This window comes from Oncorhynchus masou, chromosome 30, assembly GCF_036934945.1.
Source record: "Oncorhynchus masou masou isolate Uvic2021 chromosome 30, UVic_Omas_1.1, whole genome shotgun sequence".
In the NCBI taxonomy this organism is placed as follows: domain Eukaryota; kingdom Metazoa; phylum Chordata; class Actinopteri; order Salmoniformes; family Salmonidae; genus Oncorhynchus; species Oncorhynchus masou.
Window position 1 is genome coordinate 52,912,515 of NC_088241.1, and position 16,074 is coordinate 52,928,588.

Here is a 16,074-nt window from a genome sequence, read left to right on the forward strand (position 1 = left end):
TTGAGTGGTGGTGATGCTCAGCTCCTCTCTAAGAGCTGTCACCTCCTTTTTCTGCTCCTCCAGCTTGTTCTTCTGGAGCTGCAGTCCAGTAGTGGTGATGCTCAGCTCCTCTCTAAGAGCTGTCACCTCCTTTTTCTGCTCCTCCACCTTGTTCTTCTGGAGCTGCTGTTGAGTGGTGGTGATGCTCAGCTCCTCTCTAAGAGCTGTCACCTCCTTTTTCTGCTCCTCCAGCTTGTTCTTCTGGAGCTGCAGTCCAGTAGTGGTGATGCTCAGCTCCTCTCTAAGAGCTGTCACCTCCTTTTTCTGCTCCTCCAGCTTGTTCTTCTGGAGCTGCTATTGAGTGGTGGTGATACTCAGCTCCTCTCTAAGAGCTGTCACCTCCTTTTTCTGCTCCTCCACCTTGTTCTTCTGGAGCTGCTGTTGAGTGGTGGTGATGCTCAGCTCCTCTCGAAGAGCCATCAGCTCCTTCTCACTGGCCTTCACTCTGGCCCTCATGGCTGACAGTTCAGCTGCTTGTCCTGGAATTATATAAACAACATCTGTTAATATTTGAATGTTCTTACATAGATATGTATGAATGATCTGTTCATTACCTGCGTTCTGTTTCTCTACCTTCAACTTGGTGAGCCTAAGCTCAAATCGTGGCTCTTCTACCATGTCTTCACTGTCCTTCAGTCTGGACTCAATGTTATTCAGTTCAGTCTTGGTGACAGTCAACTCCACTCTCTGTTCCACCACCATGTCTCATCTCCTTCAGCTCAGTCAGGATGTCAGGGGTGGTGGTGGTCTGTTTGTGTGTCGTCTCTCTTGATTCAGTCCCTTGGCTTTCAATCTGAACCTCTCTCACCTTTCTCTCTCCCCCTTCACTGTGACCCTGTTGAGTGATGTCATTCTCTCTGACCCCTCCACTCTCTCCCTGACTGCATGCTCCAGACAGACAGAACAGCAAAACATCAGCAGACCTACAACACCACTTATTCTGAAATGATACCTCTTTTAGACATGATGTATTCTATAGGCACAATCCCCTTCCTTATATACATGCACAAGTGAAGGAGCCACCACATGAGAATTTAACATGTGTTTCTGACATAAGTTGTACAACTAAAGCCAAATATTCTGATAGCGTGAAACACTGGGTGAGCTGACCTCAAGGACATTTCAATCTGACACCTGTGAAAGGCTGAGAACTCAACCTGTTATTCAGTTGAAGCTCTGCTTTTATCTCCGTCAAGTCTGTACTGGTGCTGTGAAGCTCTGTTTTTATCTCCGTCAAGTCTGTACTGGTGCTGTGAAGCTCTGTTTTTATCTCCGTCAAGTCTGTACTGGTGCTGTGAAGCTCTGTTTTTATCTCAGTCAAGTCTGTACTGGTGCTGTGAAGCTCTGTTTTTATCTCTGTCAAGTCTGTACTGGTGCTGTGAAGCTCTGTTTTTGTTTGAAACTCAACCAAGATCTTTAATTAGACCATTAAAAGTTTAGGAAAATCGATCAACAATCCAACCGTTGATTTCTTAACAGATTCCCAAGCACATTTGAGTTGTCTGTGGGGTGTCATGTATACAGGTCATATCTCTGTAAGCGTTAGAATTACGTTAAGGGTTAGGAGCTAGGTGTAGGTTTAGGATTAAGGTTAGGTTTTTGGGCTAAGTTTAGGGTAAGAGTATGGGTTAGGGGTTAGGGAAAATAGGATTTTGAATGGGACTGAATTGTGTGTCCCCACAAGGTTAGCTGTACAAGGCTGTGTGTGTGTGTGTTATAGCTGGACACACTGCGGTTGGAGGTGGAGGGGGCGTACTCTGACAACGCGCACCTCCGCCAGGAGAGCCAGGTGGTCATGGCCAACGTCAACCGCTGGGTCAAAGAGCAGAGGTGGGTAGGACCCCAACACATAGCAGATACATAGTAGGAAACACCCACACACACTCTCTGATTGCCAGCCCAGTATGATGCATCTCTCTTTGTGTGTGTGTCAGGGTTGCCAGTGATAGTCTAGCTGCTAAGATCAGAGGTCAGAACAAGGTGCTGCTCATCATCAGTGAGGAGAAACAGTGAGTACATCATTCACATACTGTATACTGCGTACCGTACTTATCATTATACTGTCTATCTTGCCATTATATACACTACCGGTCAAAGGTACCCATTCAAGGGTTTTTCTTTATTTTTTTACTATTTTCTACATTGTAGAATAATAGTGAATACATCAAAACTATGAAATAACACATATGGAATCATGTAGTAACCAAAAAGTGTTAAACAAATCCAAATATATTTTATATTTGAGATTCTTCAAATAGCCACCCCTTGCCTTGATGACAGCTTTGCACACTCTTGGCTTTCTATCAACCAGCTTCATAAGGTAGTGACCTGGAATGCATTTCAATGAACAGGTTTGCCTTGTTAATTTGTGGAATTTCTTTCCTTCTTAATGCATTTGAGCCAATCAGTTGTGTTGTGACAAGGTAGGGGTGGTATACAGAAGATAGCCCTATTTGGTAAAATACCAAGTCCATATTATGGCAAGAACAGCTCAAATAAGCAAAGAGAATGGACAGTCCATCATTACTTTAAGACATGAAGGTCAGTCAATGAGGAACATTTCAAGAACTTTGAAAGTTTCTTCAAGTGCAGTCGCAAAAACCATCAAACGCTTTGATGAAACTGGCTCTCATGAGGACCACCACAGGAAAGGAAGACCCAGAGTTACCTCTACTGCAGAAGATAACTTCATTAGATTTACCAGCCTCAGAAATTGCAGCGCAAATAAATGCTTCATGTAACTGACACATTTCAACATCAACTGTTCAGAGGAGACTGTGTGAATCAGGCCTTCATGGTTGAATTGCTGCAAAGAAACCACTACTGAAGGACACCAATAAGAAGAAAAGACTTGCTTGGGCCAAGAAACTTGTGCAATGGACATTAGACCGGTGGAAATTTGGTCTGGAGTCCAAATTTGAGACTCGTTATGGGTGAACGGATGATCTCCGCATGTGTATTTCCCACCATAAAGCATGGAGGAGGTGGTGTGATGGTGTGGGGGTGCTTTGCTGATGACACTGTCTGTGGTTTATTTTTCAAATTCACACTTAACCAGCATGGCTACCACAGCATTCTGCAGCGATACACCATCCCATCTGGTTTGGGCATATTTTTTTTCAAAACGACACTGACCCAACACACCTCCCGGCTGTGTAAGGGCTATTTTACTAAGAAGGAGAGTGATGGAGTGCTGCATCAGATGACCAGGCCTCTACAATCACCCAAAATCAACCAAATTGAGATGGTTTGGGATGATGAAGACCGGAGAGGGAAGGAAAAGCAGCCAACAAGTTCTCAGCTTATGTGGGAACTCCTTCAAGACTGTTGGAAAAGCATTCCAGGTGAAGCTGGTTGAGAGAATGCCAAGCGTGTGCAAAGATGTCATCAAGGCAAAGGGTGGCTATTTGAAGAATCTCAAATATAAAATATATTTGGATTTGTTTAAGTTTTTTTGTTACTACATGTGTTATTTCATAGTTTGTCTTCACTATTATTCTACAATATAGAAAATATAGAAAAACCCTTGAATGAGTAGGTGTTCTTAAACTTTTGACCGGTAGTGTATCATTATTCTGTCTCTTATCCTTGTGTATCATTGTACTGTCTAGCTTATCATTATACAGTGCATTCGGGAAGTATTCAGACCCCTTGACTTTTTCCACGTTTTGTTATGTTACAGCCTTATTCTAAAATGGAATCAATAAAATCAATCTACACTCAATACCACATCATGAAAAAGAGAAGACAGGTTTTTAGAACTTTTTCAAATGTATTAAAAAAATAAATAAATAGAAATACCTTATTTACATAAGTATTCAGACCCTTTGCTATGAGCTCAGGTGCATCCTGTTTCCATTGATCATCCTTGAGAGATGTTTCTACAACTTGATTGGAGTCCACCTGTGGTAAATTCAATTGATTGGACATGATTTAGAAAGGTACACACCTGTCTATATGTCTTCCATCATTCTTAAATGGAAGAAGATTGGAACCTCCGAGACTCTTCCTAGAGCTGGCTGCCTGGCCAAACTGAGCAATTGGGGGAGAAGGGCCTTAGTTAGGGAGGTGATCAAGAACCCAATTGTCACTCTGATAGAGCTCCGGAGTTTCTCTGTGGAGATGGGGGACCCTTCCTGAAGGACAACCATCTCTGCAGTACTCCACCAATCAGGCCTTTATGGTAGAGTGGCCAGACAGAAGCCACTCCTCAGTAAAAGGCATATGACAGCCTGTTGGATTTTGCCAAAAGGCACCTAAAGGACTCAGATCATGAGAAACAAGATTATCTGGTCTGATGAAACCCAGATTGACCTCTTTAGCCTGAATGCCAAGCGTCACGTCTGGAGGAAACCTGGCACCATCCCTACGGTGAAGCATGGTGGTGGCAGCATCATGCTGCAGGGATGTTTCTCAGCGGCAGGGACTGGGAAACTAGTCAGGATCGAGGGAAAGATGAATGGAGCATAGTACAGAGAGATCCTTAATGAAAACATGCTCCAGAGCGCTCAGGACCTCAGACTGAGGCGAAAGTTCACCTTCCAACAGGACAACGACCCTAAGCACACAGTCAAGACAACGCAGGAGTGGCTTCGGGACAAGTCTCTGAATGTCCTTGAGTGGCCCAGCCAGAGCCCAGACTTGAACCACATCAAACATCTCTGGACAGACCAAAAAATAGCTGTGCAGTGACGCTCCCCTCCAAACTGATAGAGCTTGAGAGGATCTGCAGAGAAGAATGGGGGAAACTCCCCAAATACAGGTGTGCCAAGAGTGTAGCATCATACCCAAGAAGACTCAAGGCTGTAATTGATGCCAATGGTGCTTCAACAAAGTACTGAGTAAAGGGCCTGAATACTTATGGACATTTATACATTTTTACAAAAACATCTAAAACCTGTTTTTGCTTCGTCATTATGAGGTATTGTGTGTAGATTGATGAGGGAAAACTAATAATTGAATCAATTTTAGAATAAGGCAGTAACGTAACAAAATGTGGAAAAAGTCAAGGGTCTGAATTCTTTCCGAATGCGCTGTATGTCATTATATATCATTATACTTTCTATCTTAGACAGTATGAGATATAATGATAAGATAGACAGTATAATGAGATATAATGATAAGATAGACAGTATGATGAGATATAATGATAAGATAGACAGTATAATGAGATATAATGATAAAATAGACAGTATAATGAGATATAATGATAAAATAGACAGTATAATGAGATATAATGATAAGATAGACAGTATAATGAGATATAATGATATCCTATCATTATATCTCATTTTGCTATCTGTGATATCATTATTATGTCTACCGTATTATATATACTTATATCTTATTATATAACATACTGTCTATCTTATCATTATGTATCAATATACTGTCTCTCTTATCAGTATATATCATTTTACTGTATATTATCATTATACTGTCTTATCTTATCATTATATATCATTGTACTCTCTATCTTATCATTAAGTATAGAGAGATTGATTTAAATGTGGAAGACACGTTTCAGTTGAATGCATTCAGTTGTACAAATGATTAGGTATCCCCCTTTTCCTTTATACGGTCTATCTTCTCATTATGTATCATTGTACTGTCTATATCTTATCATTATATACAGTTGAAGTCACAAGTTTACATACACCTTAGCCAAATTCATTTAAACTCAGTTTTTCACAGTTCCTGAAATTTAATCCTAGTAAAAATGCTCTGTCTTAGGTCAGTTAGGATCACCACTTTATTTTAAGAATGTGAAATGTCAGAATAATAGTAGAGAAAATGATTTCTTTCAGCTTTTATTTCTTTCAGCACATTCCCAGTGGGTCAGAAGTTTACATATACTAATTGAGTGTTTGGTAGCATTACCTTTAAATTGTTTAACTTGGGTCAAACGTTTCGGGTTGCCTTCCACAAGCTTCCCACAATAAGTTGGGTGAATTTTGGCCCATTCCTCCTGACAGAGCTGGTGTAACTGAGTCAGGTTTGTAGGCCTCCTTTCTCGCACAAGCTTTTTCAGTTCTGCCCACACATTTTATATAGGATTGAGGTCAGGGCTTTGTGATGGCCACTTCAATACCTTGACTTTGTTGTGCTAAAGCCATTTTGCCACAACTTTGGAAGTATGTTTGGGGTCATTGTCCATTTGGAAGACCCATTTGCGACCAAGTTTTAACTTCCTGAACGATGTCTTGAGATGTTGCTTCAATATATCCACATATTTTTCCTTCCTCATGAAGCCATCTATTTTGTGAAGTGCACCAGTCCCTCCCGCAGCAAAGCACCCACACAACATAATGCTGCCACCCAAGGATGAACCAGACATGTGGAGGTCTAGATTTTTTTTCTGAGGTCTTGGCTGATTTGTTTTGATTTTCCTATGATGTCAAGCAAAGTTTGAAGGTAGGCCTTGAAATACATCCACAGGTACACCTCCAATTGTCTCAAATGATGTCAATTAGCCTATCAGAAGCTTCTAAAGCCATGATATCATTTTCTGGAATTTTCCAAGCTGTTTAAAGGCACAGTCAATTTAGTGTATGTAATCTTCTGACCCACTGGATACAGTGAAATATAAGTGAAATAATCTGTCTGTAAACAATTGTTGGAAAAATGACTTGTGTCATGCACAAAGTAGATGTCCTAACCAACTTGCCAAAACTATAGTTTGTTAACAAGAGATTTGTGGAGTGGTTGAACAATGATTTTTAATGACTCCAACCTAAGTGTATGTAAACTTCCGACTTCAACTGTATCATTATACTGTCTATCTTAACATTATATATCATTATAGTGTCTACACTGAGTGCACAAAACATTAGGAACACCTGGTCTTTCCTTGACAAACTAACCAGGTGAAGGCTATGATCCCTTATTGATGTCACCTGTTAAATGCACTTCAATCAATGTAGATGAAGGGGAGGAGACAGGTTAAAGAAGAATTTATAAGCCTTGAGACAATTCAGACATGGATTATGTATGTGTGCCATTCAGAGGGTGAATGGGCAAGACATCATTTTTGCACATTAAGTGTTTGAGATAGTAATGTATCAATATTTATTATTTACAAATGAGCTATGACATAGCCAATGAACATATAGTATAACTTTCAAAATCAAATGGTTTTGACCATTTGGATGTTTTTACAGAGTGAACTTCTCTTCTCCCTTCGGGTCATGCAGTGCACCTCGGTCCTTGTTATGTAATTATATTTCAAAAATATACCACAACTATTGCTGATGTTGAACCTGAACAATCAAAATCAAATCTATTGTTAAGCTCTGTTCAGCAGGTATTGCCAGATGAAAGTTGTTCTGGTAAAACACCATTTTCAGCACATGGATAACAGTAATAACCTAGCACATTGCAACGGTTGTCACTCAACACATAAACATTTTAGCATGTGTAAGATGCCGCCTACCTCGCGTTGGTCAGCGCATGAAGTTGAGCATAATGCACAGTTTGACTACAGGCTACTGATATTACCTGGGGTTGTTTGACATTCAAAATGACACATGCTTAGTTCGACACTGAAGGACAGGACACATCAGTTGTCACAAAAGATGAGGTATTTTCAGAAGGTAGAATAAAACATTTAAAAATAAATGTGTAACCGGCAATTCGTAACGTTTAAATAGGATGTTCTGACAAATGCACGCTACATTTGGTTTGGGGTCTGCTGACCAATGCACTAGTATCTTAAACATTTGAATCAGGGGCCGATGCGTATCGGAGAATCGTTACATCCCTAGGAATCAGGTGTGTTAATGTTAGTGCGAGGGCAAATAGAAAACCCCCTAGGGTCCGCAGGACGAGGATGGAGAAACACTGACATAGAGCCCCTTAACACGGCATGGACTCCCTTACCAGAAACACATGATGTACACGTATTACATATGTATGTGTTTGTGTGTCCTTGAGAGTGTGTGTGTTGTCCCTGAGCGGCAAATTTGTTTACTAAAGATGACTGGATGTTCTGAGACAGGAAACTCAGCTCAGCTAAACGCTGCACCTGCTAACTAGGTCACCTTTCCCACCAGGGGGGAATGTGTGATCACAGCAGGTGTTGGTGTGGGTGTGTGTGTGCGTTCGTAGGTGTGTGTGTTACACACTCCTCTCTGATTCAGAATCTCAGAGAAAGACACACACCTGACACACACACATTACTTCCTGCCCGTCGTCAGCAAACACACACACACACACACTGACATTGTTCTTCAGAGATCAAAGTGGTCTTCCCGTCATCCATCATTCCACCCCCTGTAGCTCCATACCGCCGTCATGCTGAGAATGTCTCCTCTTCTTCCTGTGTGTGTGTGTGTGTGTGTGTGTGTGTGTGTGTGTGTGTGTGTGTGTGTGTGTGTGTGTGTGTGTGTGTGTGTGTGTGTGTGTGTGTGTGTGTGTGTGTGTGTGTGTGTGTGTGTGTGTGTGTGTGTGTGTGTGTGTGTGTGTGTGCGTCCTCTCTATCCTTCTATCCTCTCAGTCCTTCCGTCCTCTCTATCCTCTCTATCCTTCTATCCTCTCTATCCCTCTATCCTCTCTATCCTCTCAATCCTTCTATCCATCTATCCTCTCTATCCTTCTATCCTCTCTAACCTTCTATCCTCTCTACCCTTCTATCCTCTCTATCCATCTATCCTCTCTATCCTTCTATCCTCTCTATCCATCTATCCTTCTATCCTCTCTATCTCTCTATCCTTCTATCCTCGCTATCCTTCTATCCTCTCAGTCCTTCCGTCCTCGCTATCCTTCTATCCTCTCAGTTCTTCCGTCCTCGCTATCCTTCTATCCTCTCAGTCCTTCCGTCCTCATCTTCCTTCTATCCTCTCAGTCCTTCTATCCTCTCTATCCTTCCGTCCTTCCGTCCTCTCAGTCCTTCCGTCCTCTCTATCCTTCTATTCTCTCAGTCCTTCCGTCCTCTCTACCCTTCTGTCCTTATATCCTTCTGTAATCTCTATCCACTCTGTCCATCTGTGCTTCTGTCCTCTATCCGTCTGTCCTCTCTATCCGTCTGTCCTCTATCCGTCTGTCCTCTCTATCCTTCTGTCCTCTCTATCCTTCTGTCCTCTCTATCCTTCTGTCCTCTCTATCCTTCTGTCCTCTCTATCATTCATTTTATCCTCTCTAGTCTTCTGTCCTCTCTATCCTTGTATCCTTCTGTAATATCTATCCTGCTGTCCTCTCTAGCCTTATGTTCTCTCTAGCCTTTTATCCTTCTGTCCTCTCTAGCCTTTTATCCTTCTGTCCTCTCTAGCCTTTTATCCTTCTGTCTTCTCTAGCCTTTTATCCTTCTGTCCTCTCTATTCTTTTATCCTTCTGTCTTCTCTAGCCTTTTATCCTTCTGTCATCTCTATCCTTTCTGTCCTCTCTAGCCTTCTGTCCTCTCCAGCCTTCCTTCTCATCTAGCCTTTTATCCTTCTGTAAACTCTATCCTTCTGTCATCTCTATCCTTTTATCCTTCTGTCCTCTCTATCCTTTTATCCTTCTGTCCTCTCTAGCCTTCCTTCTCATCTAGCCTTTTATCCTTCTGTAATCTCTATCCTTCTGTCATCTCTATCCTTTTATCCTTCTGTTCTCGCTATCCTTTTATCCTTCTGTCCCCGCTATCCTTTTATCCTTCTGTAATCTCTATCCTTTTATCCTTCTGTAATCTCTATCCTTCTGTCATCTCTATCCTTTTATCCTTCTGTTCTCGCTATCCTTTTATCCTTCTGTCCTCGCTATTCTTTTATCCTTCTGTATTCTCTATCCTTTTATCCTTCTGTATTCTCTATCCTTTTATCCTTCTGTCCTCTCTATCCTTTTATCCTTCTGTAATCTCTAGCCTTTTATCCTTCTGTCATCTCTATCCTTGTATCCTTCTGTCCTCTCTATCCTTGTATCCTTCTGTCCTCTCTATCCTTGTATCCTTCTGTAATCTCTATCCTTTTATCCTTCTGTCATCTCTATCCTTCTGTCGTCTCTATCCTTTTATCCTTCTGTAATCTCTATCCTTTTATCCTTCTGTCCTCTCTATCCTTTTAGCCTTCTGTCGTCTCTATCCTTTTATCCTTCTGTCGTCTCTATCCTTTTATCCTTCTGTCCTCTCTATCCTTTTAGCCTTCTGTAATCTCTATCCTTTTATCCTTCTGTAATCTCTATCCTTTTAGCCTTCTGTCATCTCTATCCTTCTGTCGTCTCTATCCTTTTATCCTTCTGTCATCTCTATCCTTTTATCCTTCTGTCACCTCTATCCTTTTTATCCTTCTGTCCTCTCTATCCTTTTATCCTTCTGTCGTCTCTATCCTTTTATCCTTCTGTCCTCTCTATCCTTTTATCCTTCTGTAATCTCTATCCTTTTAGCCTTCTGTCATCTCTATCCTTCTGTCGTCTCTATCCTTTTATCCTTCTGTCATCTCTATCCTTTTATCCTTCTGTCACCTCTATCCTTTTTATCCTTCTGTCCTCTCTATCCTTTTATCCTTCTGTCGTCTCTATCCTTTTATCCTTCTGTCCTCTCTATCCTTTTATCCTTCTGTAATCTCTAGCCTTTTATCCTTCTGTCATCTCTATCCTTGTATCCTTCTGTCCTCTCTATCCTTGTATCCTGTAATCTCTATCCTTTTATCCTTCTGTCCTCTCTATCCTTTTATCCTTCTGTCCTCTCTATCCTTTTATCCTTCTGTCCTCTCTATCCTTCTGTAATCTCTCTCCTTCTGTCCTCTCTCTCCTTCTATTCTCTCTAGCCTTCTGTCCTTTGTAGCCTTGTATCCTTCTGTCATCTCTGTCCTTCTGTCCTCTATTCTTTTGTCCTCTCTATCCTTTTATCCTTCTGTCCTCTCTAGCCTTCTGTCCTCTGTAGCCTTGTATCCTTCTGTCATCTCTGTCCTTCTGTCCTCTATTCTTTTGTCCTCTCTATCCTTTTATCCTTCTGTCCTCTCTAGCCTTCTGTCCTCTGTAGCCTTGTATCCTTCTGTCATCTCTGTCCTTCTGTCCTCCATTCTTTTGTCCTCTCTATCCTTTTATCCTTCTGTCCTCTCTATCCTTCTGTCCGTCTGTCTGGGTCAGCGTGTTCGCCTGCCATTCCACCTAAATGACATCATTAAAGCCAGACAGTGGTTTGAGTGCACAGTGTTCCTCTCTCCATCTTCTTCATTTATGTTGCCTTTCTCTGTCTCTCTCCTCTCATCCAAAAATCTATATGGATTGCTTTTCTCTCTCTCTCTCTCTCTCTCTCTCTCTCTCTCTCTCTCTCTCTCTCTCTCTCTCTCTCTCTCTCTCTCTCTCTGTCTCTCTCTCTCTCTCTCTCTCCCTCTCTGTCTCTCTCTCTCTCTCTCTCTCTCTCTCTGTCTCTATTTCTCTCTCTCAGACATCTTCAGGAGGCTAACAGGGCCCTAGAGGAGGAGCTGAGGAAATTGGGAGATGAGGGGGAGGAGAAGGAGAGAGAGATGGAACGCTTAAAGGTAAATGAGAGGAAGAAGAGAGAGATCTTCTAGACTGAGAAAGAGGGAGAAAAAAGAAAGAGGAAAGAAAGATGTAGAATTTCTGTAGTTGACATATGCACAGTTGTTTGTGTATAATATTTTGTACCCCCCCACTCTTCTAAATGTGTCTGTCTCTTTTAGAAGCCTTTGGTCTAACCACACATGCCATTTAGTCTCTGAAATATGTCCTATTTCCAAATACTTTGATCAGACAATGGTAACAGCATCTGAGTCCTATCACTCTTTTCTGATATGTCAGCAGTGCCTGAGGCATACAGCCACCAAAAACCTGCCTCAAAACTAATGACTGGAACTCAATCAGAATAACACCAGTGATTAGTATAGAATATCGTAGAATAGAACAAAACTCTACATGGACGTGGCGCCGATAAGACTATCGTCGGCTTAGATTAATATTTAGCTTGTCATTTTTTCCGTAGGCCCAGGTTCAAGACCGGGGTCAACAGCAGGAGGAGTAAGTACCAACTGTCTGTGTGTCTGTTCTCTGTCTGGACACGGTGTGTGTGAGTGTGTGTGGTCATACATGTGTGTACGTATACTCCCAATCAGTCACCATAGTAGTCATGATCACATCCAGACACAGGCGTTTCATACACTCAGGCTGCTTCTTCCCCAGCAGCTGTTAATGATGTTATTACCAATGAAAAGTTGTGAATGGGATAATGACATTAGGGGGAGGGGGTGTACTGCCAATTAAAAGACCCTCAGGCGATGCCACCTGTGTCTGTGTGTGACGTGACCTACCCACACACACACTGAATAACTAAATCATGCTGAGTCTTTAACAATGATAAGTCTCTGACCAGAGTCCTCATTGTTGTCAGATTAAGTTTCATCTGTAGTGGACAGGTTCATCTATTAGTTTCATTAAGAGGATGAAAGAATGATGGACAGAAGGGATGGTTGTGGGGGCAATAGTGGTACCTGCCTGAAACAATCCTCCCCAAACCTACACACACACACTACCAATCACCCCCCACCTGACCCCTTGGGTCCCCCTTGTTAACGATGCATCCCTCCACCACGCCCCCTCCTCGTCCTCTAACGAACCAACTGGCTTTATTTCCAAACTGATCTAATTTGTTTGGACTCCTATTGGTTTCAAACACAGTTCAAAGCTGTCAGTCATTTTAATGATATTATTAAGGGCCCTGACAGAAAGGTGAATCACATCTCTTTGTCTTTCTGAATAATTGCTACAGAGGCCGAGAGAAGAGATTCATATAGATGTGGGTTTTTGATGGGATGAATATATTAATGTAGACTGAGATAAGATGCAGTGAATGAAGCTGTCTTCTATTGTCTCTTATTATGGGAAAATCCCTTCATGTCATTATTACAATTTCCCCGTAGCATATATGAATCGAAATACTTGCTATATGAGAAGTGATATTTGCATGGCTGTCATATACCTATTGGCCTACACATGATTAGGATCATGCATTATGAAGGAGGTCTCTAGGGATACGGTGGTATAATCATGACAGTGATCAGCCTAGTGAGGAGTCAGTTATTAGAAATATTTTCTGAAATCCCTCTAATCGTTGGTTATTCCATGATGATTACAAAGCTTACTATATACACAGCCTCTATAAGCTGTGTAATATAGGCTACATAGTACAATATACTTTTACCAGGATTATAAAGTTCATCCATGTATGTTTATTGATTTGACAGAAAATGAGGAGAGAAGAGGAAGCATGAGAGGGGAGGAAAAGAGAGAAGTAGAGGAGAAGGGGTGAGGAGAGGAGGAGTGAGAAGGGACGAGAGGCGAGGATATTTTTACATTTTAGTCATTTAGCAGATGCTCTTTTCCAGAGTGACTTGCAGTTAGTGTATTCATCTTAAGATAACTAGGTGGGACATCCATATACCACAGGAATAGAAATAGTTGGGGGGATTATTTAAGGTGATGATTGAAGAGGCGGGGTTTCAGATGTTTATGGAAGATGGGCAGGCACTCTGCTGTTCTAGCTTCAGGAAGAAACTGGTTCCACTATTGGGGTGCCAGGACAGAGAAGAGCTTGGACTGGGCTGAGCAGAAGCTGTCCTCCCATAGGGGTGGAAAGGCCAAGAGACCTGAGGTGGCAGACCGGAGTGCTCGGGTTGGGGTGTAGGGTTTGAGCCTGAAGGTAGAGAGGGGAAGTTCCTCTTGCTGCTCCACAGGGAAGCACCATGGTCTTGAGGTGGAAGCAAGCTTTGACTGGAAGCCAGTGGAGTGTGCAGAGGAGCCAGGTGACATGAGAGAACTTGGGAAGGTTGAAAACCAGGTGGGCTGCAGTAGTCTGGGTAGGTGTCAGGGGTTTGATGGCACAACCGGGGAGCAAAGCCAACAGTGAGTTGAAGTAGTCCGGACGGGAGAGGACGAGTGCCTGGATTAGGACGTGCACCGCTTCCTGTGTGAGGTAGGGTCGTACTCTACGAATGTTGTAGAGCATCAACCTGCAGGAGCGGGTCACTGCTTTGATGTTTGCAGAGAATGACAAGGTGTTGTCCAGGGTTACGCCAAGGTTCTTTGCACTCTGGGAGGGGAACACTGGAGTTGTCAACCGTGATGGAGGTATTTGAGCAGGCAGGCCTTCCCCGGGAGTAAGAGCAATTCTGTCTTGTTGAGCTTGAGGTGGTGGGCCGACATTCCTCACTTGCCTCACCAATTCATCCCTGACCACATCCCCTCTGACATCCAAGTTGAGATATCTGCCAGGCGCGCAAAGATGTTGCCACCTGGAAAGTAGTTGAGTGTCATCCACATAGCAATGATAGCAGAGACTGTGAGGATTTGATGGAGCCGAGTGTCTCGTTGTATAGCGAGAAGAGGGCCTAAAACCGAGCCCTGGGGGACACCAGTAGTGATAGTATGTGGTGCAGACTCAGACTCTCCACTTCACCTGGTAAGGGTGACCTGCCAAGTAGGATGCAATGGTTGATGGTTCATGGTGTCGAAGGCAGCGGATAGATCTAGGAGGATGAGAACAGAAGAGAGTCAGCTTTTGCAGTGTCCTTGACTCGGTTGTGTGACCCGTCTTGAAGCCTGACTGGTTAGGGTCAAATTGATTGTTCTGTGAAAGATAATGAGAAAGTTGATCAGAGACTGCACGCTGTTTTGTAAAGAAAAAAAAGGGATACAGGTCTATAGTTTCTTACTACAGATGAGTCGAAGGTTGGTTTCTTGAGGGGAGCAACTCGGGCCATCTTGAAGTCAGAGGGGATGCAGCCAGTGGTCAGGGATGAGTTGGTGAGGCAAGTGAGGAATGGGAGAAGGTCTCCAGAGATGGTGTGGAGAAGGCAGAAGGGGATGGTGTCGAGCAGGCAGGTTGTCGGGCAGCCAGACCTCACTAGTCGCAGGATGTCATCTGGAGAGAGAAGGGAGAAAGAAGTCAAGACGTAGGGTACTTCTGTGTGAGTGAGACCAGTGGTCTCAATGGTCTGAGTGAATGAGTAGCATATGTCATGGCTGAGTTGACAAAGTTGTCCGCAGAGAGGGAGGGGGTAGAGGATTAAGGAGGGAGAAAGTAGAAAAGAGTTTCGTAGGGCGAGAGGCATACGCTTGAAATCTAGTGGTAGAAAGTGGGAGGGAGAGAGAGAGAGTGGTAGAGGAGAGAGAGAGATGGGAAGATGATGGGAAGAGATTGGAAGATGAGAGCGAGAGAGGGAGAGTAGGGAGTGAAAGGTTGATAGGTCCTCTGGAAGTTTAGTTTTCCTCCATTTTCGCTCAGCTGCCCGCAGCCCTCTTCTGTATGCTCGCAATGAGTCACTCAGCCACGGAGCAAGAGGAGAGGGAAGTTATAGCAAGTTATAGGATATAGAAAGGGAAGAGTGGCAGAATCAGGAGACAGGAGGGAGAAGGATTTAGCAGAAGGGAGAGATTTCAGGATAGAATAGGAGAGTAGTGGGAGAGAGAGAGAGCAAAGATTGTGATGGCGCATGACTGTCTGCATACGGGCCGAGTGACTAGGATTGGAGGAAAGGGAGACAGAAATGTAAAGTAGTGATCAGAGACCTGGAGGGGGGTTGGAGTGAGATTAGTAGTAAGCAGCCTCTAGTAAAGATGAGGCCAAGTGCATTGCCTGCCTTGTGAGTGGGAGGGGATTGGGAAAGGGTGAGAAGTGGAAAGAAATTAATCGAAGGCAGACGTCGGGAGGTTGAAGTCGCCAAGTACTAAGAGCGGTGAGCCATCGTCAGGAAATGAGCTTATCAAGGTGTCCAACTAATTGAGGAGCTCGCCAAGGGCACCTGGTGGGCATACTGTTAATATTGAGTGGACAAGTGACAGTATGGAATTCAAATGAGGAGAAACAGGTAAGAGAGGGAGAAAATAGAAAATCTCCACTTAGGACAAATGAGTAGACCTGTGCCATCACTATGACAACCAGATGCTCTCGGACCATGAGAGAAAACATATTCAGATGAAGAAACAGCAGCTGGAGTAGCAGTGTTCTCTGGGGTGATCCATGTCTCTGTCAGGGCAGTAAAGTCAAGGGACTGAAGTGCAGCATAGGGTGAGATGAACTCCCAAAGCTGCCAGAGACCTGGAATTCCA

General features: G+C 43.1%; 1 protein-coding gene across 2 annotated transcripts in view; it reads left to right on the top strand.

The window, feature by feature from the left end:
- Window positions 1–16,074, top strand: part of LOC135522745 (trichohyalin-like) — a 152,645-nt gene that overhangs the window by 120,327 nt on the left and 16,244 nt on the right. For both annotated transcript variants that reach the window (XM_064949291.1, XM_064949292.1), the window contains 4 exons: window positions 1,760–1,869; window positions 1,974–2,048; window positions 11,399–11,492; window positions 11,954–11,988. In XM_064949291.1, the coding sequence (XP_064805363.1) occupies window positions 1,760–1,869; window positions 1,974–2,048; window positions 11,399–11,492; window positions 11,954–11,988 (314 nt within the window). The remainder of the gene's footprint in view (window positions 1–1,759; window positions 1,870–1,973; window positions 2,049–11,398; window positions 11,493–11,953; window positions 11,989–16,074) is intronic.